We start from the raw sequence: 27138 nt of genomic DNA, 5'->3' as shown, positions 1-27138 counted from the left end.
GAGGAAACAATCTCTTAAAATCAAAATTCTTGATAAAAAACTTGCTATCTTCGAAACAAATACAATAAAAAACATTATTATTACAACAACTCCTGATTCCATGATATTTAAACAAGAAGCAGACACTAACATTAAATGAGCAGGAAGGTTAACTCCGACGACGAAATGAGGCTAGAACTGAGAAGGGAGGAGGAGAGAGCATGGGGAGGTTGTGTACTTCCTCTGTATAGTTATTTTTGTTGTAATTTTATATTCTTTAGTATAGGGTTTCCTAGTGTGCTTAAATATATTTGACTCTCTAATCTAAAATATGTGGAGTATTTTCTCAATACTTATTAACGTTAGTATCTACATATATGTGAAAACTGGAGAGCAATTAGAAGATATCTTCGCAAAAGCCCTAAATGGAATACGAAAAGATTATCACTCTAACAAGTTGGGCATGATTAACATATATGTTCGAACTTGTGGGGGAGTGTTATAGTTGTCATATTAGTATAGATACGTTTTCTGTAAATATAGTAATTGTTTTTGTCCTCTAGTGTCTTTTTATTTTCTCCGTATTTAGGTTAACCTACTACACTTGTATATATACCTCCTGTGAATGGAATAGAGTATTCTCTTACTCTTAAACGTTTAGCACTTACCCCTCCTAATCTTACATTTACTCCATAATTTAAATCAATACTCACCGCACTGTGCTTCTTATACAATTCCTTCGCAAGGTCATTGCTGTTTACCTGTACCAATACATGATGCAATCAACATTCAACGCAGTTCCAAATCGACAGGAGATTTAACTTTTGTTAAAGAATAAAAAACATCCATATAAAAGAAGCTATAAGATAGAAACACATGCTCACTCCTTGACGATACTCTCCATGCTACAAAAGCATTTAACCGACCGCCCTTTTCCAATAGTGTCATAGTATTATATATATATATATATATATATATTTGATCACAACCTTGAGTGGGGGTAAACCTCTGTTTCTTTCTTTAATCTTGCCTATTACAAGCGCACTTGGAATCTAGGACAGGATACGTAGCCCCATTTGGTAAATACAACCATTTTGTAACATGAGGAAGTTTTCCCTAAACTAGTCTAACATAGGAGTAATCAACCTAGCCTGCTATTGTCAGCTTTTCAATTCTAGTATTTTGATTCTGACCCAATGTATTGCAGTATGTATCCAATAAAATAATACATAATTATTTTTAAACAACCCTAACAAAGACTTACGGAAAGTATAAATCATCTTCTAAATCAAATGAAGTTGCCATAAAAATGATGATTCTAAATAAAAAAAAATTAAATGACTCTAAGCTTTATGTATTATTACACGTCTCTTAAGTAGTTATAAAAATAAATTAATATATTCACAACGCATAATCTAGAGTCACAAAAATCCATACCACAGAATCAAGGAGTTCAAGCAGAAACAACTTTCCAGATTCAACAGCATCGGAGCGACTCCCATGGTCATTAGACAATCCCACAATACCAGCCAAGTCAGCTAGTTTATGAAACAGAACAGCAACTGATACACGTGCATACAATTCTGTATTGATAAACACCTAAGCGACCAGATAAAATTACAATGGAGTCAAAGAGAAGGAAGGAAATAACAAATCACAACTTCAATATATGATGCTAAGGTAGCATTGAGGTCTTATTATCTAAACCCAATTGCATAGGTTTCCTTTTAATTATGAGTATTTTTTTTTAACGAGAAACGGAACTTTCATTGAATAAATGAAAAGAGACAAATTCTCTAGAGATACTAACACCACAAGTGAGTGAAGAAAAGAACAAAACGGATAACGGATAACAAAAAGAATATAAACATGCCCCAATAATGAACTAAGAAACTGAAAAGAACAAGGTTGCGAATTTGAGCCCCAAACCAATCTTGAAATGCTAAACCCCACAACTCTTGGTGTGTTATTATGCCATAGCAAAATGGGGTGGTTGAGAGAAAAATTGACACCTTTTAAACACTACCCCCCAAGCCTTGCTTATTCACAGAAACATGCTTGACTTACAGGGAAGAGGTTCTTACTACAACACATGATTAATTGTCAAATATTATAAGCTCAATGGAAGCCTTCAACCAATTTCATCCTCACTTTTGAAAATCAAATTGTCTCACACCTCACACATTTGAGTGTGTAACCTTTGTCCATGTACACAACGCTCAAATATGCAAACTCGATCCAAGAGTAATACAATGTGTCAGGTATTCTTCGACCACAAAGAGGTACAAATGTTACAACCCTACATATAGGAAGTCTTACCTTCAATTGATATGACATTCACCAAGCATAAATGGTATATCTTTAAAGAATCTCTTGAGAGGGAAAACGTAGTGATTGAAGCAACACTGGTACCAATAGATGATAGATCAATAACTCTCTGAAAATCCACTAGAGAATGCACAAAAAGAACCTTATACCACCTATCAAACTATATCTGTCGTGAAAGACTATTCCTTTCACATAAGAGTTTCATTGTGAGTCTAAATCCTATTGATAATACCTATCAATGTTTCTGAAGCTTTGTCCAAAATAGAATAGCATGATGCTACGAGAAAAGAAATGCATGCTCAAGAAAATAATAATACGTGAGAAGTTGTGAACAAACCAAGAGGAAAAAAATATAGTTCTGCGCAAATGGTTGTTCACAATAAAGTACAAGGGACAGAAAGTAGGGAAGGTAGAAGGTAAGATTGGTAGCTAAGGAATATACTCAAACTTACAGAATAGGCTTCCAGGAGATGTTTGCTCCAGTTGCAAAGATGAACAACGTAGAATACTGTTATCTTTGGCTGCCAACTTAAATTGGCATCTCTCACAAAACGATATGAAGAATGCACCCTTTCACGGCATTTAAATGAAGAACTCTATATGAGCCTTCCTCCCGAATTTGTAACTCAAGAGGTAAAGAGTGTACACTAAGAAAATCCTATATGGACTAAGAAGATTCATGAAGGTAATGAAAAATGAGGGCATAAAGCAAACTCAAGCAGATCACACTCTCCTTATCAAGTACTCGGAATCGAAGGGAGTTACAGTACTTCTAGTATATGAAGATGATATCATAGTCACCGGAGATAAGGAAGAAAAAAATATTGAACTTAGAAGAAAATTGATGAGAGAACTTGAGATCAAAGAACTTATAAAAATATGGGATAGAGTTACTCAGCTCACGGCAATGTTCATATCTTAACAAAAACATGTGATAGATTTATCGATGAAAACAGAAAATAGTAGATGTAGACCTTTACCGACGTTAATGGATCCATATAAGAAATTGGAAGAGATAAAAGAACTTACAATGGATAAGAACATGTGCTAGAGGCTAGTGGGGACGCTGACATATCTAGCTCACACTCGGCCTGGCTTAGCACACTCAATTAGTGTAATTAACCAATTTATGCATGACCCAAAGCAACAAATATAGTGTTACATTACCTAAAAGGGACTTCAGGAAAAAGAATCTTATTTAAATGGAACAATTCCTTTGCCTTGGAAGCTTATACAGATGCTAACTATGCCAGATTAATAGTGGACAAAAGATCTACCATGGGGTAATTTACCATGGAAGAGTAAAAAACAAATTGTGGTGGCTAGATTATCTACTGAATTGGAGTTCCGAGCTATTGCACAAGAGTAATGCGAACACTTATGGTTGAAGATAATCCTTGATAACTTATATATTAAAGGAGAAGTTATGATAAGTCGTACTATGACAACAAATCAGCCATTAATATTGCATATAATCCTATCCAACATGATAGGACAAAATATACTGTACAAAATATACTGTAATTGATTGACATTTTATTAAGGAGAAATGGGAGAAGAGGATAGTATGTATTAGTTATGTGCCCTTACAACTTTTACAACTTCACTTGGTAGATGTGCTAACAAAAAACTTCAGACCTTAATGTTCCATGAGTTAGAAATATTTTTGTAATCCTATTAAATAAAGGAATTAGTTAACTTCCCTATTTTTCTGTATTATGAATATCTTGGGATTTAGTTGGTTTTTTTTTTATTGTTATAATGCACAAGTACTTTTCTAAGAACAATAAGATAAGTAAGCAAAATAATTTACACTTGCAACAGCATCTTTTCCATAAACCGCCACATGACTAAATCATTTAATCCCAATACTCCTAAAGTGTAACCTAAAATTTGCTCAAACCTTGCAATAAGCAAACACAATAACCTCCTTCAGTTATGAGGTATGTGGAAGCGAAAAATATCTGCCATTCTTGGAAGGAGAGTCATTTCCAAATCAAAGAGAGTAGTGCTGAAGTACAATATTACCAGAAACTTCTTTGTTCTATCTGATCAACAAACTTTCCAAAATCTTGAGCTTCTCCATGAAGGTAAAACCCAACCGGTGCACATTACAATTATCCCACAATCTTGCTAATGGTAAGAAAGGAAGGAAGAGCACAAGAGATGTGCAACTGAGAATTTTTCACCAAACAATTAGAAAGCTCTAGAGAAGTTGGATTACAAGTACCAAAAGGAAAAGAATAATGGCTCAAGAGACGTGCACTTCTTTGGTTGAAAAAATAAAATACCGGAAAAAGGATATCAACAAAAGTTCCTAAGACACAACTGCAAAAGTAATGCCCCCTCGGAGAGTTTGTTTCCTAAACACTTCCATTTCATATTAACAAGAAACAATTTAAAAAATAATAATAATAAATAAATAAAACTGCAGTAGTAATACTACTGTAGAATAGATTTGTAATTAACAAGAAACAATTTTAAAAAATAAATAAATGACAGTAGCAGACATCGAAAGATATTTTTACTGAAGAAAAGCTTATAAATGAGATGTTCCAAGATGGGAAAGATTTAACGTCAAGGTGAATTTTGTATCGAGTTAATAGGGAATTATTTAACTTTAAACTATATGAATGTTAGCAGATGTAAGACTTACTTCAGTGAGCTCAGGGTCTGGACTTCCAGCCAATAATGATACTTCAGTTCGTGCATCATAATCAGTTAATTCGGCCTCAAAATCTTCATCAAAAGCAACTGAAAAAGACAATTGTCAAATTGCATGTGATTTCACATTTAAGAGACAGCGTTAACCAGTGAGGAAATTGTATGATATGTTTGATATGAATCACAAATAAGATATGCTATGAAAACATACTAGAACCATATAGTGATAGCAGTTTCAGCTCTTTAACATAATACTTTATGGTCCATGGATGACTGAGCCACATGCCGGTCAAATGTAATGCAGCCAGACGAAATGTTCGAGGACTTTTTGTGCCTTCTTCAAGAATTTTCTCGATGAACTGCAAAAATAAGGATTAAAAACAGTGAGGAGAAAATAAAACTGTGAGAAAGTATGTGTGACCAAAGTGAGAACTTTTCCAGGTACACACCCATTTCAGAGGTCCTGGTTCACCTTCACCTAAATGCATACTCCTTTCAGAAAATGTGGAAGAATGCAGAACAGAAGACAGAAGCGCAGCAATATGTGCAACCCTTCTCTTGTTGCAGCTGACGTGCAATATCCAAGAGGAATGCACCAAACGCCACATCATCTGAAATTATAGAATAAACAAGGTTACAGAAAACCTTCCACATAACTTCAAGTTCTAATAATCTCTACTTGTTCTCAGTTTATGACGGCAGTTCTATTTTATTTAGTCGGCCCATAATTTATTCCAATCTATAATTTCTTTCTATAAGAAACAACTGCATTAAGGGGAGCTGCAGAAAACCTCTTCAACTTGATATCTATAAGAAAACCTATAGTGGTGAAAGAAGGGGAGCATTTACACAAAGAAATAACCTAAAAAATAACCTAAAAGACGATAGCATCAAAAGAAACGTTCATAAGTGCCCTCTCTTGGTTCCTTGCCATTGATGTTGTCCAAAAGAAAGCCCTCACAAAGTTCATCCAAAGGATTGTTAGAAGTCTGTTATGTTTACAAGATGACTTAGGTATATAAAGTTCTATCCCATATCCTAAGTCTAATATAGTATTTTCTTTTTCTTTTCTTTTTTTTTTTTAAAAAAGTGCTTTTGATCATTTTATCCCATTTCTCATTATATTAATGAAGAGGAAACTAAAGGGTTTTCGATGACAGAATGTGCTTTTGATCGTTCTTTTGAGACAATAGTGTGCATTGATCTTGATTGTAAATGCTTATCTCTTTTAAATTATTATAGTTGCTCTTCTCATTTGTCAAATGGGAGAAGTTTGTTATAACTCCTTTGAATTGAGGTCTTTCTCCCCACATCTTTTAAATTTATACATCAATAAATTATTTCATATAAAGAAAATTGAACTAACCATTGAATAAAGTGCACTATGAACCAGTAATCGCAGGGATAAGATTTCTTGGAAGAAAAAAACACCATATAAAGCTCCACAAAGATAAGATAACACAACATTAAGTGCACCTATATCATGGTACAGAATGGAATAATATATGAGATTAGGAACAAAATAGAGAATGTGGTGTTAACCTCTGCATTCACGCCATTACACGATGTAACAAGCAGACCAGACTTTCCCTTGCAAAATAGCCACAAGGTCAATCTAACCAATCTCAGCATGGGTAAAATAGAGCATTCTCCAGCATTCTCGAGGCTGCATATTTAGCAGAATCAATTTGGATGGAAAAGTTATTTCTACAACAAACTAATTCCATTCAATAAATGAACACAAAAAAAATTTCCAAGTGGCACAAAGAGATCTCAAATTGTAAGGAAAAAGAAGTGTCCTAAAGTTTACATCAAGCGCCACAAAAATGAGATTACGCAGAAAAAAATCAAAAGAGGTTTCGACGTTAAAAGACTATTGTTTCTCAGGCTATGGGTTCCAAAAGAAGGCCCTAACAAGTTGCAACCGAAGTATCTTTTTCTCCCTTTTGAGAGCATGACTCCTAACGCTAGTATCATCAACACCACTACCAATAAAGAAAGCCATAACCAATCCAAAAATCTTTCCAAACGCTAGTGGTATCAACACCACTACCAATCGTGCACTTGATCCTAGTGAACATTAAGTCTTGAAGTTTACAAATGAAACACCAGGGACCTAAAGAAATATGAAGAGAGGAATTACTAGACAAACAGTATGCATTGGAGATGCCATATTTTGTCATTATCACTTTTCTCAAAAGTCTTTTCTAATAGGGGTGAAATCTCCAAATGCATTCAGTAGGAAAAGAGTAATTCATTGATTTTGAATTTGCTAACCCCAACACAACCCTAACAAAAGGGGAACAGGATCTTAGTCTAATTTACCAAATGACTGCATCCTTTTCGTGCACCGTTCCAAAGAAAGTCCATACAGACACATTTAGTGGAACATGAAACCTCAGAAGCCATGGTAATTCGAACATCGTTCCACAGAAAGTCCATACAGACACATTCAGTGAAACATGAAACCTCAGAAGCTATGGTAAAGAAGAGATAAAATACACAGGAATATGTAGAGAGAGTGAGTTGTGTGTGTGCAACTTAGTATCTAAGGAGTAATCTTGAAAGAATACACTACAATAATCTTTATTATTAAGAAAAACCTTTTTAACAAAAAAAGAACTTGTCACTAATGAAAAGATTTATAAAAAATGTTCAAAGGAACTTCTCTATGATGAAAAGATTTTAAAAAGGTACAATGAAAACAAAATTCCATAGGCGGATTTTGCAGAAACAAAAGTGAGATTGATTGGTCTATAACTATTAATGATCGTTTGGTTGAGGGTTTTAAGAGGAGGGAATGGGTTTTGATTATTTGCCTAGGAATACTTTTTTTCCATGGATCATTATTAAGCTAGAAACAAGGGTTTTGTTTATCATTCATAAAAGGTAGGCTTGCTGAAATTCTCCCAGGAATGCTTTCCATTTTTTTTATTTGTTACTACTTTCCATTTTCTTCTTNTCTTTTCCTACTTCCCAAATTCTCCCTCAGGTATGCTTCAATAATTTTTTATTAGCTACTACTTTCCAAGGATCATTAATAATCTTTTATTTATTGGTTACTAATATAAATGTTTACATTGTCTATATTTGGTTATCATTTGATGTGATGGTATTTGATTTTTTAAATATAACATGTATAATTAATTCTTCAATTTGATTATTGTACTAATTATTTAAGATTACACGTTTATATTCAATTATTTGAGAATAATTATTAAGATTGATTGATAAATAAACTCAAAACCTAAAATTTAATGCATATTGTTTTAAATATAGTTATTAATGAATTAAAATTTAATTGGTTAAAATTATTTAAATAACTGGCCTTAATAAAAGTAAACTAACAACAATTAATTATCTAAAATTCACTCGTAATAAAATTGTTGGATGTAATTGTAGAACCAAACATATGAAATTCCGAAAGCATTCTCATGCAATACGAAACACAGTTATCTTTGATTTCCAGACATCCTATTCCCAAGTATTTTAACAAAACCTCAAACCAAACGACCCCTAACTAATTTCGCCTCTAATCTTTTTGAAATGAGAAATGCATTTTGAAGAATTATGAGTGTTCAAATACATTTTGAAATTCAACAGAATCCATGCAGGTTAGTGCTGAATAGAAAAGTGAATATCTTCTCGAGCAAGATGAAGCAATTCAGCAACTAATTGAGATAGAAACCAGGATTTGACAAAAGGTAAATATAATTTTGACAACCGCAACTCTCATTGCTATAATTTGCTAATGACTGAGAATAAATAACTATAGAACACAAGCAACATTTGGTAAACAGAAACTGACGAATTTGTTCATTACAATATTTCCCGGCAAAAAATATAAAACAACAGGAGCACCCAGTATGGTTATCTATGCACTCAATACTATTGATGACAGGAAGCAAATTTCAGATCTTACCTCTCAACAAGATCACTAAATATCTGTAGAAGAGTTGCCTCAGACAAAAAAGAGTTATTATCCACTAAATTGAGTCCACTTTGAACAGCACGATAGGGAATTGATAAAAGAGACTCTAGGCAAAGCCACTGCATAAGACATGCAGATCAGTCTAAGTCCCACAATGATTCAATCATCATTACATGAACACATGAAATTAAGAAGTATAAGTCTGGAACGGTATGAGACCACAAAGACTGAGTACAAAAACAAATGGTAAGAAACCAAGCTTGATTCATTCAAGGATAGAAGCAGTTTGCTATTTGACATTACCTGAAAGTTGTTCAAATAAAGTCAATTTGACTTAACTATTATGGTACAATGTCATATTAAACCAATGGTGAGTGTTGTAGGGCCAAGCCTATTCAGGTTTGAGAATATGTGGTCAATTCATCCTAACTTCAAGGAGTCTTTTTAATCTTGATGAAGTGTGAGAATTGTTGGTAAGTGGGAAGACTTCATTTTATTAAGAAGTTTGGTACAATTTAGGGCATCTTGAAGTATTTGAATATTACGATTTTTGGTGATGTTAAGAGGTGAAGAGCTAAGATTGTGGAAATGGTAAAGGTGGTAGATCAGTTCGAGGAGGAAGGGGTTTTGCCTAGGGATATGACGGAGGAGAGAGCTACTCAAAAGGGAGAGTTGCACTTGAAGGAGAGGGGGGATAATAGCATGAGACAGAAAGCGAAGGTGAAGTGGGCGAAAAGGGGGATGAAAATTCCTCCTACTTCCATAATGTGGCGAAGGGAAGGAGGAACAAGAATTTGACTAAGTTTTTAGTGAAGATGATGGTGTGGTGAGGGAGGATAGAGAAATTGAGGAAGAGAGTACCTCCTTTTTCTCCAAATTATATGGCCCTGGTTGGGTACCTAGACCCTTCTTGGAGGGCCTTGTCTGGTGTCCTATCCTAGTTAGGGAAAATCACAAGTTAGAAGCCTCTTTTGACTTAGAGGAGATACGTAAGGTGTCTTTGGCTTTGATAGGAATAAGTCTCCTAGACCGGATGAGTTCACTATGCCATTCTATCAGGATAATTGGGATTGTGCCGAGGAGGAATTGGTGAAAGTTTTTATGGAAATTTTTAAGAGGGGTATTATCGAACCAAGTATGAGTGAGTATGCCTAAGTCCTAAGAAAGACAATGCTTGCTAACAAGGTGAAGGATTTTAGGCCCATTAGTTTCGTCACAAGTTCATAAAAGATCATTGCTAAAACCTTGGCGGTTAGGCCAAGAAAACTTCCTATGACCATTTCTAATTCTCAAGGGGCCTCTATAGCCAGGAGGCAAGGCAAATTTCTCTTCCTTTTTTTTTAATGGGAAGCCCATGGCGAGAATTTTGCTTCTAGGGAGCTTAGGCAAGGAGGCCCTCTCTCAACCTTNTTTTTTTTTTTTTTTTTTTTTTTTTTTTTTTTTTTTTTTTTTTTTTTTTTTTGTGGTGGATGTTTGAAGTAATATTGTGCCACTCATAGTGAAGACAGAGGTGGTTGAGGGGTTTAAGATGGTGTTTGAGCCCGTCCACTTGTCTCATTTGCAGTTAGCAGATTATACCCTATTTTTTGGATCGGGGCAAGAGAACTATTTTGTTAACCTTAATGGCCCTTTGAAGCCATGTCTGGGTTAAAAGTTAACGGAGGCAAGAGTTCCATCTTTGGTATTGATTATTGCCTTCTAAGCTCCGATCTTGGGCCTCTATGGTTGGTTGTGAGGTGGGTTAGTTTCCATTCTCTTACTTTCAGTGGGTGGAAACTCGAGGAGTATTGCGTTTTGGAACCCGGTTTTGGATAAGAATCAGAGGCATTTGTTTCATTGGAGGAAGGTTTTCTTCTCGAAAGGTGAGGGCTTACTCTTATTCAGTCGATATTGACTGGAACTCTTAGCTATTTTTATCTTTTTAGAACTCTAGGGTCTGTGTGTGATTCCTATCGGAGATTTTCTTTTAATGATCTTGGTTTGATTTTGTTAGAATGGAGTCCCTTTGAGTAGTTTACGAGATGTTCATCCTTTATATACAATTCCTTTCCAAAAATGTCATATTAAATCATTTTGATTCTAAAATAGAAAATTTACAAGTACTATTACTAACATTTTTAGGTTAGTAAAATAGTTAATATAGAAACACATATAAAGGATAGACAAATGCAGAGGTTAAAAAACCACCTTCCACTTCAGTAGAACTGCCCTTCTAGTTCGAACCAAAACGCCCGCATCAAGTACACCATTTACATGCTGATGAAAAGTAAGAACAAGAGAGTCCAACAATGGTCTTCCTTCTACTCCTTGATTAAGGATTGTACTTCCATCGTGTAGAAATCTTAAAGCCTCAGAAGAAAACTCTAACACGAGCACTTGGAGAACAGAGGCTAGCGCTTCGTATGCTGCAAGACATATTTCTGCTCCATTCTACATTTGAGTAATTGAATTAAGTATAAGGTTTACGCTTTTGTTTTTCTTTCCAGATACGAAAACGATTTTATACTGAAAATGTGCAAAGTACTAAAAGATCAACATGAAACTTTTGTAATGATACAAGGTTTTCTACAAGAACAGACATTTTTAAGTTTTTCATCATAATATAAATAGGAAAAAAAAACTTAGCAGCTTACTGAACAAGAAAAAAACCATGAAATTGTCGTTATACCTCTGAGTGATAAACTGGAGATGAAACAGTCTTCGACAAAAACATCAATAAAAATTCGATACCAGAATTATTTGAATAAGGGATTCTAAACTGTCTGCAACATGACAAGACAGATGCAACAGCCTTCACTGATGTTACCTGTCCATTCATACAAAGGAAGGGTACAAACATTCATCAGTATAATCTAACAAATTTTGAAACCAGTAAAGTAAATAAAATTTAATACTCTCCCAAATAAAAAGGAAGGGAATGAAGCAATAATGAACATAAACTATATTGTATGACATTTCAAGATTATTAAATAAAGAATAATAGCCACAAACCAACTTCCCCACTGAACGGCAGTAAGTTCCTTTATTTCAGTTTCATAGGAGCAAAAAGTTGGGGAGAAAAATGGGGAAAGAGGGAGTAGGAACTATTTTATCGCAGAAGCAAAGACCCATTACGCTTTTCAATCAAGCTTAATCTACAAGGCTCGAGTTGAATCCATTTATGAGAGAGATCTCAAGGCAATCGTTTTGGCAGTTAGAAAGTGGACATTATCTATTGGGATAAAAGTTCACAGTATTAACTGATCAACGAGCCTTCAAGCATCTTCTGGAGCAAAGAGAGATTCAACCTAGAGTACCAAAAATGGCTATCTACATTGTTGGGATATGATTTTAAGATCAAATATAACTCTAATCAGTTGAAAAAAGCAGCAGACGCCCTATCTCAATATCCCATGGAGCTGAGTTGTTGGCTATTACCATACCAAGTATCATATATGTGAACATACTGCAGCAAGAAAATATAAATGAAGCCAAATTAAAGAAAATTGTGGAAGAGTTTTAGCTTGATCCCAAAACCACTTTAAATATTCTGTACAGCAAGGTCGATTGTTATATAAAGGAAGAATGGTGATAAAATCACTCATTCCCACTATTCTACGTTACTTTTCATGATTCAGCAATGGGAGGGCATTCTGGATTTTTGTGTACCTACAAGAATCTCGCATGAGAGTTATTTTGGAGAACATGAAGGCCAATGTTGAGAAATGCTCAGTATGTCAACATAATAAGGCAGGATCTGTGTATTCTGCTGGGTTATTACAACCACTGCTAGCTCTGGATAGAGTTTGGGAGGACAGAACTATGGATTTCATTGAGGGCCTTCCGATTATGTATGGGCATTTCCTTACTCCTAAACATCCATTCTCAACTAAAGAAGTAGTTGCACTATTCATCAGATTGCAACGCTTCCTCGGTTCCCTTACTCCATAGTGTTGGATCGGGGCAATATTTTCTTCAATCATTTCTGGAATGAACTTTTTAATACAAGGAACACATTTTTTTTATCCCAGAAAGAAGCTCCAACTTAATTCAAACAATTGAAGTCCAATTCTTTTCTCCGGAGCACAAGTACAAAGACCTATTATCCAGCAGCTCAACTTGAATAATAGCTAATCAGAAGATAACAATGAAGTCAAAGTAAATCCGAGAAAAAGGAAACAGCGAACTACAAGAGAAGTAAATAACTTGTTTGTATCAACGGTGAAAATGTGTACACCTAAGAACTGAATGCCAGAGCAAATTAATCGGATCGCCAACTGTTGCTTCTTTGACAAATCATATACGTTTTTATTTAGGCATCTTCTTTTTTGGTTGCCTCCTGGGAACCGTGTTCTTCATCCCTATGACGAAAAGAAGAACATCAATATGTGCACTGTGCTGCAAGAAATTACCAAGCAGGCTACTTAGAGAAGGCTTCTAGGGTCTATAGTTGAAGAAATCATAAAGAACCAGAGTGATAATGGCCAATCATGGTTAAAGAAGAGCATGGCATTTCATCATCAGCCAGACGGGAAATAGAAGGTTAATAAATGCAAGAAACTTACTTACGTTGCTTTGTGGGGAACAACCCAAGAAGTGGGAACAATGGATTCTTTGAGTGGAATATTGGTACAATACTACGTATCATGTATCAACTAACACTACTTTTAATATCATGATCTCATATGAGGACATGAAGATGACTAACTACTCACTGGAACAACAGTTAATTGATCATGATTTGGCCTTGTTGGTCTTAATCGCACACCTCTGAGTTGCACAAGATAGAATGAAGAAGTATGCAGTTCGTAAAAAACAAGAATATTATTTGAAGTGGGGGATATGGTGTACTTGAAGATTAGGCCCTACTGACGGAAATTGTTGTCCCAAAAATGTTGTGAGGACCTAGCACCCTAGGTCTTTTTTTATCAGAAACAAATTTGATTGATGTATGAAATTAAAGGACAAAACCCAAATCCAAAGGAGTTAAAAAGGGATTTCAATTGGTCAAATGTGTAGAGAGACAGTAAGAACTATAAAATGAAGAATATTTGCACCAGGACGTAGCAAGAAAGATAATTTATTCAAAGAAACGATCAAAACAACTTTCCTTTTCATTGCAAAGACGGTTGTCCTTTCATTCCAAGTGATAATTAAGCAAGCCCAAATGATATGCATCCATAAGACTTTAATCGTTGGAAAAAAGGATGTCCAATGAAAACATAAATAAGGAGGTTGTTGATCTCATTAGGAAAGGCAGTAGACCAACGGCAGGAGGCGAAGAGCTCCTTCCAAGACTTGACAGAAAAATGGCACAAGATGAACAGATGGCTTTGAGTGGAGTGTAGAGCCCATGGATGTACTTAACTTATTGGAACACAGATTTACACTAGGAAGAGTGGCTTGTGCAGTGGAAAGGACAGCAACAGTGTGATGCTACATGGGAAGAGACGAATTTCATAAAATGACTGTTTTCAGATTTCCACCTAGAGGACAAGGTGTATTTTTGACCCGGGGGACCTCCCATTATGCATGCATATCAGAGAAAGTGGCAAAAGGGAAAGTAAGGAGATGTAGTTAGAACGGGACCGTAAGGGATTGTGCATCTGTTGCACGGTCAAGGTGGGACGGGTTTTAGTAGGGATTTTGGTGTTTTGTTGGGAGTGTGGAATTTTGTGGACAGTTGTGTCTAGAGGATGGATCTCCACCTCTCTGAAACAGCTAGTGTTTTGGATGTATTTTTCCTTGTGTTTCTTAATCTTGGTAATACAATCGGCTGCAACCCCACTGTATATTGAAGAACTATAAATATATCAGTTGTTTGTGTTTTTCTACATGATTACAGATTATAGGGGTTAGATACCTAACAAAATCCTCTCCATCAAAGCTAGGCCCGTATTAATCAGTGTACAATAATTTATAGAGGAATACAAACGATTTCATGTGTAAAAAGTCTACAAGAACTCTAAAGAACTAAGTTTAAGCTCAGATAAAGAAATATATTAGTATCATAAATTCATTTATTCAATGAAAAGTTTTTTTCTTGTTCAAAGTCCACATAAATGGAAATGGTGTAGACCCAATAATCAAGTAACTGCATCATGCATGTCCAGCCCTCTAGACCCTGTAATCTTATTTATTAGATTCTGATAGCCACATCAATAGAAAGGATAAAATCCACAACTTAAGAGCTAAAGCGAATTGAAGATCATACAGCTAGCAGAACGGAAGTAGCAATAGAGGATGGTAACCGACGTTGACTGGGGCCTCCAAGTTTCCCTTTCACAGAACCTGGTAAAATTGTCTCATCTGACTTGACTTCGGACCAGAATATGGAACAAGACACGGCAGCAAAAGAAACCAACTCTACCTGAAAGCCAAAAAGTACATACATGTAGTAATTAGTAGGTTTTGCTCCATAAAAGGAAAACCTCGGAGGTATTTTTGAACAAGAAACAAAGTCTTATTGATTAATGAAAAGGGAAGTGTTCAAAGATACAAACTCCCAAAGGAAACCCCTTGAGATAAGTGCAACTGACTTCCAATACCTGTAGAGACGAAAAAAGGTTGGGAAGTTTTTGGATCAAGATAGTTGGTTCTGCATAACTCCGACAGTCACTTGGCTGAGACAAGGTAAACTCATCCTTGGATTCATATTTGAAGTTGCAATGAGAAATTTTCTCCTCAACTAATTGAAGTTCTTGAACCAAGCTCATGATAAGTATTAGAAACTTCACACGTATACCTTCCAAATCACTCTTCTGTTTGCAAATATTTACACCACGGTTGAGAATAAACTACACAAGATAATACAGATGACATCAAAACTTTCATCCAACAAAGGAAATGTAAGTACAAAACAATGAGCAGGTGCACACAGACAGGAGCCTCTGGGCAGAACAGTGAAAGGCAAGCCTAGTGAACAAGTACAAAGCAGAAATTACGAGAGGCAAATACAACTTCAAGAAAGGAGGATATATAAGGCACCATCAAAGGATCAGATTTCCTTCTCTCTCTCTCAATATTTTTACGATAATCTAACATTTAGTAATGTAATTCAGTATGGTAACACTGTCATATTATCTTAAAACACAAAGTTTAACCATAGTTATGAAGATGAGATTTACTTCCAACTAGACTGAAAAAGAATTTACAATGAATTTTGTTATTAAAATTGTCCACAAAAAAAAGCAAAGAACGGTTGCAAATATTTGGTGGTATTTTAGACACAAAATTCTTTTGTAATAAAAGTGGTTTCATGATACAATTGGAAAACTTTCTTTTAGTTGTTCTGGGGAGAGGTATCCCTCTTCCCCTGGCCCCAAGGCAGTTTTTTCCTTTTTGTCAGTTATAAACATATTCTAAGCTTTCTTATAAAGAAAAAACAAAAAATGAAGCCAGTCCAGGCATATCATTATAAACTCAAATTTTCTCCATTTACTATAAATAATAATAATAATAATAATAATAATAATAACAATATGTATATATTTATTTTAGATCTTCTAGAATAAATTTCTCATCGCAATTAACAAGTGGTTTCCTATTCTCCATTGAAGGTATTATATGTCTACGTTCCTAAGAAATGTATCTCAAAAGTAAACTCATTCATTATAAAGATAATAGAAAAAAGAAATTAATGATGAACCGTCAGTATAGGTATTAAATGATGTTCCTCCTTGACTGCAAGGAAAACCACTCTTGCCCATCGTTTTGCCTCAGATTCCCATGCTTCCAACTCTTCATCATCGTAAGTAACAGAAGCATCGGATGAATGATTATGACTAGTAAATCTTTTAGGAAACTCAATAAGACTCTTCATAAACTTTGTCTCAGTACTGCAGCAACTGCCACTACAGCACTTCTTACCACACCCTAAGAGCCAATTTTGCATTTTTCCCCTTAAGCAACCTAGAAAAGAAAGAGGCAGAGATAAGAATACGCCACAAAAAGCAGATGAAAGACAATTATAGTGTCCTCAACACTGAGATGAACAAGGAAATGCACATAAAACTACTGACTTTACCATATATGTTTGATTTTATCATATAAATGCAAGCTCAATTTAAAAGCAATAATGTATACAAGGATATAAACCCAAAAAGGAAGTCATATAACATAACATATTTTACCATACACGTTTGGTTCTAGCAAATATCACAGGAAGCACTGAATAACAGTAAGAATGGGTACAAGAAATTAGGCAGAAGAGATGTAAGCATAAAGTGAAGAAATTATCTCTCACCTCCATAGTCAGTAGCCTCTCGTGGTAGTGCTGAAATAAAATGCAGAACAGCCTCAAAAGCCAAGTCCGATGTACATAAGACAGAAGCAGCAGCCTCCAGAGCTTTTGCACAAACTAACACCCATGAATGTGAAATGGTTATTCACTCTTTGACTATCTACGGATTTGAGTTTCAATTTTCAACCATTAAGGAAAAACATGAATGACAATTTAACCATATGAAATAACCATAAACCTTGAATGCGATAACTAGGATTGAAGTGTTGTTTGCTGTTCTCAACCACAAATCTCAGATCATCAAGCAATTCCATTTTGCACCCCAGAGAATAATCTATCAAATCTCCTTGGGCTGACAGTGAAGAACCATCAAAGCACTCTCCTTCACTATTGTTGCCGAGTCCAAATACTGAAGCAGCTGAAGCAATGCATTCAGATAGGCTGATCAACCCAACTCGACCAAGTGATTTCTTCCTGGCCAACGATGTGAGCTGCTGCAAAAATACCACTCTCGTCCTACATTTATATTGAATATAAAACATGTAAACAATCACATCAAATCTCTAAACAAACTTGGTGACAAAAATACCCAAACAAATGGTGATTATCATGAGGAATTTTTCAAAATAGAATACAACGTCTGTTATTAGGATTTGGTCTGAATGCAAACATTAACTTATAATTTTGATAAAAAATTTACTTGAATTTAAAAGTTACCATTAATTATGACAACTTTGTTTGTCTCTCTGACTCGTCCTAGTTTTAGGTGGGATCTATCCTTTTTCAAGGAGATACAAAACTTTTTCATTATAAAAAAATGGCTCAAAAGATGCTAACTCCACGTGGGAGTAATAAAAAACAAGAAAGTATAAAGAAAAAGATTACGAAGGAAAAATAAAAGCATGCCAAAATAAAATAAAAACAAATAACGAAATCTAAGCAACAGGCTTGGAGAGAGAACACCATGAGGAAGACTTCAGCTTGGCAGATTCAAAATAAACAAGTCAAGGAAGAAACTTGGCTTAAAACAATCGTTGGTTCCTTTCTATCCACCCCATCCTTTAAAAGTGTACTAAAAGCAATGACTCAAAAGCCGATATGTATATCCCAGAAAACCAAAACTAACTTGCTGAAAGAAAAGAGCTCAAAATGCTTCCAGATTCTGGAAAAGGTCAACCAAGGGAATCTTAAAGTAGAACCATGATTTCTGGTCTTATGCCAATCAAAAGGAGAACGAATCCCAAGACATCAACAAACTGTGATTTAGATACTGAATTCCAGCGCACAAAATGAGATATCTTTCCACCTTCTTTGCCTTTCCAAAAGAAAATAGAGACAAACCGATCCAACTCCAAGCTCACCTTGCTTTCAATCCACGAAATTAGGGAACCTCCCAAATGGCCAAAGGATACCGCATGAACCCAATTAATACCTTTAAAACCCATAAAGGTTTTACAAGCTTTTGAGCTACTGATGACAAATTGAAATCTTGAATCATTACTGCCAGCACATATGCTTTGCAAAAAATCTTCAGATAACTTTCTTGGATCTATCCCCCAAACCCATGGTGTTCCATGAAAAGGTTTTCACAGTATATCAAAGATGACCACTGACCTTGATCAAAGCATAAAAATTATGAAAACCTGAATGTGATGTAGATAGAAATCATTGTTTGTAGCCTGTTTTCCTGTTGGTACAATAATTTCATAAACATTCTGCTTATAATTGCAAATGGGCTGACAGTCAATTCCCAAGCTACAAACTCAAAATCGATTCATTATCTGAGTCTATAACACAGTTGGGATCATTTCTTACGATACACAACTAAAGAGGAATTGGGTAAGTTAAACCACCAATACTTCAACCGATTCTATAACTAAAGCTGATGGGTTACTATAAACTTAATTACATCGATACTTCATCCGACACTGTACCCACCCCATCCCTAAATCTGTCTCGTATTATCATCGTCTGACCCTACGTACTTTGCAACCCCATCTCCTCACATTTCCTTCTTCTTTTTCTTCTTATTATTTCTTTAGTTATAACTTGAGCTTGTTAATCCTCCCCAAATCGTCATATTTTTGCCGACGCCACTCACGTATTGTTGAAGCCTCTTTCAACTTTGGACACCTTCGACAATGGTACCACTCACCAAAACTCAAAGTCACCCCATCTTCTGAGTTCTTCGGCCTCCTTAGTTAAAACCATCAAAACCATTTGCCACCATGATTTTAAATTTTGAGTTAACAAAAAATGTCTAAGTCTGAGTGTTATGGAAATGTCGATAGAAATAACGGTAAAATGTTGATATTAATGGATATTGCTAGAAAAGTCATGAAAAGAACTATCATTACTGTTATTTTACTCTTTTTTATATATATATATTTTGTCAATTTTTTTTATCATATAATGGAATATTGATACACCTACTATACCGATGTTGAACCTAAGAACATGTGGAATGTTGACAGAAACTTAATACCCTTTGTCACCACCTTCAATTACTATCAACCATCAAAGTTGTCACCACTATCTAACAAAACCATCATTCCCTCTATCTAACAAAATCATGCATAAGACGAACAAAATGGGGATAAAATCCCTATAAGGGATCTACTTTTAATCAAGGATTCCCAAGAATCTAAGCCTCGTACTATCTTCTTTTTTAACAAAATGTTAAACTTTCAATATGAGAAAATGAAAGAATATAAAGCCATATAAAAAAAAATTATGCCCACAAAAAGGAAGCCAAACTATAAAAAATGGCTCCAATCAAGTAAAATAAGATTGAAAAATAATTACAAGAAAGCTTTACGCTGAAGCTTGGAGAGAAGCATAGATCCTTACAAAGGATCTAACATCATTTGAATCCCTAAATCCGCTTAAGATTCTATTGCTCCTCACTCAAAAGGCTCCACAAAAAAGCACATACACTAACTTGCCACAAAAATGTCCCCCCTTAGACGAAAAGCCGAGTGGAGAAGAAACTCTAACTCATCTCTCCACTACTCCTAGAAAAAACAAAGAATGTAACCATCTTACTAGATAATAATATAGATAAGATTAACTAAATACATGTCCCTTTGGACAAAGGCTAACTACATCTAAATCCATAGATAACCTAAATTCCCTAGATACTAGGTAATCTAAATAAATCCCTAGATAATAGGTAATAAGATAAGATAAGATAAATCTAAGTAATTCTCTAATTACTAGGTAAAAATATAGATAAGATTAACTCCTTCCCTTATTTAATGGGATTACACAAATATTCCCTAAATCAAGGTTTTTTTGCTTCAACAAGACACTTAAGAGGGAACTACAAGAAAAATTGTCGTACAAGAACATTCCTTCTCCCTCGAATAAAAGGGAACTCGCCTATCAGAGATAGAAGAGTCACGCTCTTTGTTTCCCTATCAGACAACAGGCACAAATAATAGAAAAGGAGAGCTTTCAAATACGAAAGGACAACTGCTACGAAATACCACGAAATGATTCTTGATAGAGGAAAAATGGTATAAACATGCAAACAAAGTTTTGTGTTATGAAGTTGGTTCCTTTTGTACTGAGCCTTTTAATCGATGTTTTGTGATAGTCAGTTCCCTCAAAACAACTCTGCCACAAAGTAACTCTTACCAACCGAAAAGAATATTATACATACCCTGCATCAAGAATATTTGCATATTGACATATAAAATGAGCTGCACCTTCAATTGTCTTGGATGAGTAAACTCCTTTTACACCTGAACAAATATATACGTCATCATATCAATTGGGGCCATAATGCTGCAGTCTACATACCATTAAAATAATTACTAGGAAATTTGAACATCCCCATTTTCATCCACCACAAAATTACTGCCCATCCAATTGCGAACAAGATTTCTATTTATGTGGACAATGTCGTGAGCAAACTATTTATTTAGATGGAACAAGAATCCTTTGTTTCAACATAACAGGCTCCAGCTCACTTAAAACATGAAGATAGCCCAGATGGCATCAATATAATATGGACTGACCGAAATCTTTGTGCTGCACAGGATCATTGAGTGCTTCAATGAAAGGTCCAATAATAAAAGATTCTGGCAATGACTTTAAACAGGGTACATGTTTCTTCCAGTCAATGGCTAAAAAGGACTGCATGATCAAGCATCTAACTGCATTAAACAATAAGGAATGACATAATTCATCGAACAAAACACATAAAATTTTAATCCAAAAAGATGCATGACATCTGAGTTCCAGTTTTCCCACCCATCCAATTAACTAATGAACAGATTGGTGGTACCTAAAGGATTTTCATGGTGGAATCCCCGAACCCATAAGATTGATATCCAACTAAAGATTTCGCCAGACATTTTGATTTGGTTCTGATGAAAGCCACTAGTGAAGCTGTCAAAATTAGTAGAGATCGGATCTTGTAGTAACAAGGACATCTGCCAGAAAACATTGGTAGTTAGAAACAATACTGAGGCAACCACTCACGTTTAAAATTTTTAAATGATCTTGATTTTTTTTTATTATTATTATAGTTATTAGAAACAAGAGGAATCCATTAAAAATAGGCAAAGAACAAACGAAAGAGTTCCAATTCCAAAGCTGGAAGGGTCCAACAAAAGCCCTCCAATCTAAGTAGATGGTATAAATAGAGTTTTTTTTACAAGTAAAAATAGAGTAATTAAAAGAAACTTATGTAGTGGCCAAGAGCTGTACAAGATCACACAAAAAATTCTAATGAGTTGAATTTATAATTTCTCCTTGAATTTATAATTTCTCCTTTCAAAGAAACCAGAAAAAACTTCAATAGCACATCGATAAGAAAATACTTAACCTCTTGTACAATAAATAACTACTCTCACTTTTCAACAAGAAAAGAGATTGAATTAAAAGAAACTTATGTAGTGGCCAAGAGCTGTACAAGATCACACAAAAAATTCTAATGAGTTGAATTTATAATTTCTCCTTTCAAAGAAACCAGAAAAAACTTCAATAGCACATCGATAAGAAAATACTTAACCTCTTGTACAATAAATAACTACTCTCACTTTTCAACAAGAAAAGAGATTGAATTAAAAGAAACTTATGTAGTGGCCAAGAGCTGTACAAGATCACACAAAAAATTCTAATGAGTTGAATTTATAATTTCTCCTTTCAAAGAAACCAGAAAAAACTTCAATAGCACATCGATAAGAAAATACTTAACCTCTTGTACAATAAATAACTACTCTCACTTTTCAACAAGAAAAGAAATTGATTGGATTTATTTAAAACAATATATAATACAATAGCATATAAAAAATAATCAATACTTTGACATTTATAAATTAATCTAGATGATGAACAATATTACAATATCCCTCTATTTTCATCGGAATGACTATCTGGTAAGAAAAAATAGTTTAGCTTGAGGATGGTCACATTGCACAAAACCAAATGTAATGAACAGATTTATTAAAGCAATCAATAGCTTTTATTAGATAAATTAGAAACGAATATACACACTTTGTAAAAACAAAACTTTCTTTAGCTGATGATAAGATAGTTAAACACCTAATCCAAAACCACAAATAAGCATAAGTCTAAACCACCACCTTAGCCACATTAAGTTTCTTGGGATGGGATAGCCTCATTACGTTTCTTAGATGGGGCTATCATACATTCCATTCATACACCAAAGTATTCTTGTTTATATAGGAAATTCCATGTATGAAATAATCGATAGAGAAGGATAAGGTATCTCCCATCACCCAAAGACAAGATATTCAAATGTCTCCAATTGAAATGAAACAAGAAAAAGGAAATTATAGAAGAATTTGAAAAGTGAGAGATATCTGAGGATGAAGCAAAAGGGGTCAAAAGCATCAATACCCTTGTCCTTAAATATATATTTTTTGAACAAGATACGAACTTCTCAATAAAATAATGAAAAGATACAAAAATGTTCAAAGAAACAAACTTCAAGGGGAATGGAATAAATAATAAATAAAAACATGAGTAAACTTGAGCTTAAAACGTAGTGAGGAAAAATAAACATGTCCCAATTCATACAAATATCACTATGGAAATAATTAGCAAACAAATTAGATAGAGAACTCCAATGAGAAACTTTGAATATAGCGATAATGAATTTTTCCATCCAAGCTTTAGAGTTGTCTTCAAAACCCTTAGGATTCCCTCAAACCATAGTTCTGAAAATAAACCTTTGATAGCATTAACCCAAAGAAGATAATCACGAGGAGATAAAACCATACAATAATTGGATGGTATTCCGACTTGCATCATTTTCGAACACCCTCTGAATCTTCAGGCTACAAATGCTTACAATGGAACTACCCAATTGATTATTGAACGGTCTAACTCCTTAGGTTTTCCTTCAAACCATCTGGGCTAGTGGACTTCATTTACCTTTCAGCAGAATATTCGTTGTTTCAACTTCTTGCTTCTGTAATGGGCTTACAATTTGCAAATGCTCCAGGCCCGCCACACTTAACGGCCATCATTTTCCTTCCTGCCAAAAATTTGATCAACATTGGAACTCGAGCACTTGCCTCCTTATCCTTTCTCTTCTGCGCATCCAAAGTACTATTGTACTGGCAACCCAGAAAAATTGAACCCATGCCTTTTATCCACCGAGTACATGTAATATCTAGTACCCATTGCCATTAGGCAAGAACTTTCTTCTTCATCATAGAGTTTGATGGCTGCCTCAAAGAAGAAACATCCACAAGCGCAAACCACTAATAGCCATTAACAGAGCAAGGAATGGGACCACTAATTGCAATGGAAAAATTCACTCCCTGTGTCATTTTCTAATTCGATAACAGCAGAGATAAAGGCAAAATAATTGCCTCTAATTTCAATGAATCCCTCCAGACAAATTGTTTTCCTTGAATATCTGATAAAGCCACTAACTTTATATTTATTCATCTTAAAGTATTCACCCTCCACAGAGAAAGGAGAAGGCTATGAATTTTGACTCATCCACGTATCAAGCATTTACGCACCCCTTACAATGTAAAAAATTATTCCATCGTTTCAACTTGGACCAAAAAAACTGGCTAATGTTGACTACCTTTTGCACTGACACAATAAATTTGCCTCCTCCACATTAGCTCGTCTAAACAGTGTTTTGTCAAAGTGAGACTTCGTTTGATTTATAATATTAACAAAGAAAAAGAATGGATGTGATACTACCATGCATACAAGCATACAAAATACATATCACATGGACATGGCAGATACATACACAACATGAAGTACACATCAATTTTAGAAAAAAAAACAAGGTAAAGTATAAAAAAGTGGAGAACTAGACATCCTCCTAAGACTGAATCTCAAAAAAGACTGGGAGGGGAAGTTAAAAAAACAATGATAACTACAAAAAATAAAATAATAAACTGATGAAGAATATTGAGAAAGCATTAAATGTGAATGAACCTGGTGATTCCAAGCAGCGTCAACCAAGTGTGAACCATATTCTTCAAGCATTTCATGTAGAAGTATGAATGCTTCCCACTGTTGCTGCCGGCTATTTGTTACAAGCTCCTGTTGGCTGCAAATTTGCCCTACACCCAGTGATTTTGCTTCCTTATTGGCCCATCTTTCCTTTTTTGTAATACCTCGAGCATTACTATCTTTTTCACTTGAAATTGTGTTTGGAATTGTTGATGCATTGTCTCTTCCATCTATCAATAGTGCTTTCTTCAATATATGTAGTGATTGCTTCCTCACCAAGCTCTCCTTGTCCACCTAAACAGGCTCAGAAACAAACATAATCAACCTAACCACAAATATGAAATAAATATTTCTCAACAAATAAACATGAAATAAAATTGTTACAAGTCATTCTAAAATCCCTAATTGTACAAGTAAATGAATCTCAATCAACAATAAACAATCGAAGGTATGTTTGACTACCAAGCCTCTTTTAATTTCTTCCCATAAATCTTTATCAGCTATGTCAGATTCTTCTCCATCATCACACATTCCAGCAACTCCAAGCTCTTCATTGTGAGGGAAAAAACATAAATAAAGAGACAAAATCCTATAGGCATCTCTTCTCTCCAAAGTTCCAAATGAAAATAGTTTTTTGCAACATTTCCATATTTTCATGAGGAAACGACTCCTGTAAGACAATCATGTGCAATAAGAAAATAAAGAGGTGAAACAGAATTCTTAAAACTAGAACATGCTACACGTTTGGACCATAAAGTTCAAAGAACATGTAAGCCTAACCTGGAGATATTACATGCCTGCCCTTGAATGGAGACCTCTAAGGAGTGGTGAGAAAGAAGTGCTTCAAAGATTACTGGAAGAAGATAGTGAATGGCACAAGATCGATGATCCGAGCTTTGTAAGAGCATTTGTTCAGATAAATTGCAAATATCCCAAATAAGTTTAACAGTAAACTCTTCGGCTTTTTGGCCCCCATTTGACACCACTACATCTGATGCTTGTGGTGCTTGTCTATTACCAAGGACAGCATCTAACATTACAGCCAACACGTGGCACGCTAATGGTAATTGAAGAAAGCCATAGGCTTTCATTGTTGAGTCCAAAATGATAGAACATCTATCACCCTCAAAGGTGTCCAACTCTTCATTTTGCAGCACATTCGGGGAATAAATAGCTGAACTTATACAAAACGGAATTAGAGTTGCTTCGACAATTGGCCAAGAGTTCGTCTCAGTGACAACATCAATGAATGATCCAAAGACCTAATATCAAGAAATTAAGTCAACAGGTTAAGCATGCTCGGAAATTTCAGGTACAATTATCATCTAAGATTAGCTTTTATAAAATAGTACCTGGTTAAGCATTTCCCGGTTCAATGTAGCCGCCTTATTTATCAAAGGAACAAAACTTTTCCATATAAATGACTTCAAAGCATCAAGATCAGCACCTAATGATTAAATCAGTTGACCATATGATTAACAGCACGTTACTACCTAAAACATTATATCCAGCTAATCCGAATTGCTGAAGTAATAACAAACATTATGGCCCAAATGCAATCCTAACAGATTGTTGACAAACCACCATTCTAACAGAGTATAGAGACATGAAAATCTTCTTTCCTTTCCTTTTTTCTAAGATAATATACTGGCAGAGGTCCAACAAATCAACTCGATTCTGATGGTCGAGTTCTCACTAGTGGAATGTAATGCATAAACCATAAAATAAGAAATAACTAACATTCCTCGTTTGTAACACGGAACCCTCTGATGCAGATTAAAAAGGTAAAGCATTTGGAAAACTATTGAGTGAAGATGATGACTGACCAATTTTTTTAAGTATGTGGCAGAGCGCGCACACCAAAGATGTGATGTAATTACATTGATCCGCATCAAGCTTTCCCTCCTTCGTGGTGACAACCTATTCAAAACAATTACCCCAGCTTAGACAACAACTTTTATTATCTTTCTGCCCGTTCCCCATTATTAAACAACTTTTGAGTTATCAAATCTCTTTTCTAGTTCAACCATCCTCTAGATTGAGTTAAAGGAAGTCGTTACTGTAAAACTGAACAAAAACATATATAGAAGCTACATACGTGCATGGATAAATACATATAGTACAGTTTCCATGATGAGCTTCGTGCAGGCAATAAACATAGCACATGCATATAGAAAGTTATTCGACCCCATAAATAATATGTATTTGCCTGCTGATAAAAAGTGGAGTGTTTCAGAGAAGTACATCAATATTTTTCGGAAAATTTTCAAGAAGCGAATCAAAAAGCTCGGATGGGGATAACCCAGTAGAAGCAAAAATGCAATCCAAAATAGCTGGAACTGCCATTGGAGGCACTCTCCGGAAGCTTTCTGATAGTGAACTGAAAACAGAAGCCATCGAGAAACTCTTGTCGTTCGACATCTCCGCGACAATTGGACAATATCCAGAAATGCTTTCAATTCAAACGGTCCGATTCATAAACCCTAGGGTTTTTGCTTTCGCTGCTTTTTTTTTTTTTTTTTTTTTTTTTTTTTTTTTTTTTTTTTTTTTTTTTTTT

At 34.9% G+C, this 27138-nt stretch overlaps 1 protein-coding gene across 4 annotated transcripts in view; it reads right to left on the bottom strand.

Annotated features, from left to right (window-relative positions):
• Nucleotides 1-27098, bottom strand: part of LOC111800369 — a 34467-nt gene extending 7369 nt beyond the window's left edge. For all 4 annotated transcript variants that reach the window (XM_023684025.1, XM_023684024.1, XM_023684026.1 and 1 more), the window contains exons 1-23: nt 26826-27098; nt 26408-26501; nt 25934-26028; nt 25362-25843; nt 25044-25251; nt 24564-24875; nt 21415-21562; nt 21146-21283; nt 20788-20869; nt 17362-17639; nt 17127-17240; nt 16530-16792; nt 15430-15678; nt 15096-15251; nt 11571-11708; nt 11090-11332; nt 8894-9021; nt 6514-6637; nt 5421-5582; nt 5183-5330; nt 4964-5061; nt 1417-1578; nt 693-740 (exon numbers count right to left, since the gene is read on the bottom strand). In XM_023684025.1, the coding sequence (XP_023539793.1) occupies nt 693-740; nt 1417-1578; nt 4964-5061; nt 5183-5330; nt 5421-5582; nt 6514-6637; nt 8894-9021; nt 11090-11332; nt 11571-11708; nt 15096-15251; nt 15430-15678; nt 16530-16792; nt 17127-17240; nt 17362-17639; nt 20788-20869; nt 21146-21283; nt 21415-21562; nt 24564-24875; nt 25044-25251; nt 25362-25843; nt 25934-26028; nt 26408-26501; nt 26826-27002 (4047 nt within the window). In that variant the 5' untranslated portion in view covers nt 27003-27098. The remainder of the gene's footprint in view (nt 1-692; nt 741-1416; nt 1579-4963; nt 5062-5182; nt 5331-5420; nt 5583-6513; nt 6638-8893; nt 9022-11089; nt 11333-11570; nt 11709-15095; nt 15252-15429; nt 15679-16529; nt 16793-17126; nt 17241-17361; nt 17640-20787; nt 20870-21145; nt 21284-21414; nt 21563-24563; nt 24876-25043; nt 25252-25361; nt 25844-25933; nt 26029-26407; nt 26502-26825) is intronic.
• Between the last annotated feature and the right edge of the window lie 40 nt (nt 27099-27138).

This window comes from Cucurbita pepo, chromosome LG08, assembly GCF_002806865.2.
Source record: "Cucurbita pepo subsp. pepo cultivar mu-cu-16 chromosome LG08, ASM280686v2, whole genome shotgun sequence".
In the NCBI taxonomy this organism is placed as follows: Eukaryota; Viridiplantae; Streptophyta; class Magnoliopsida; order Cucurbitales; family Cucurbitaceae; genus Cucurbita; species Cucurbita pepo.
The sequence above is the reverse complement of the archived record's forward strand: the minus strand, read 5'-3'. Positions and strand labels throughout refer to the sequence as shown.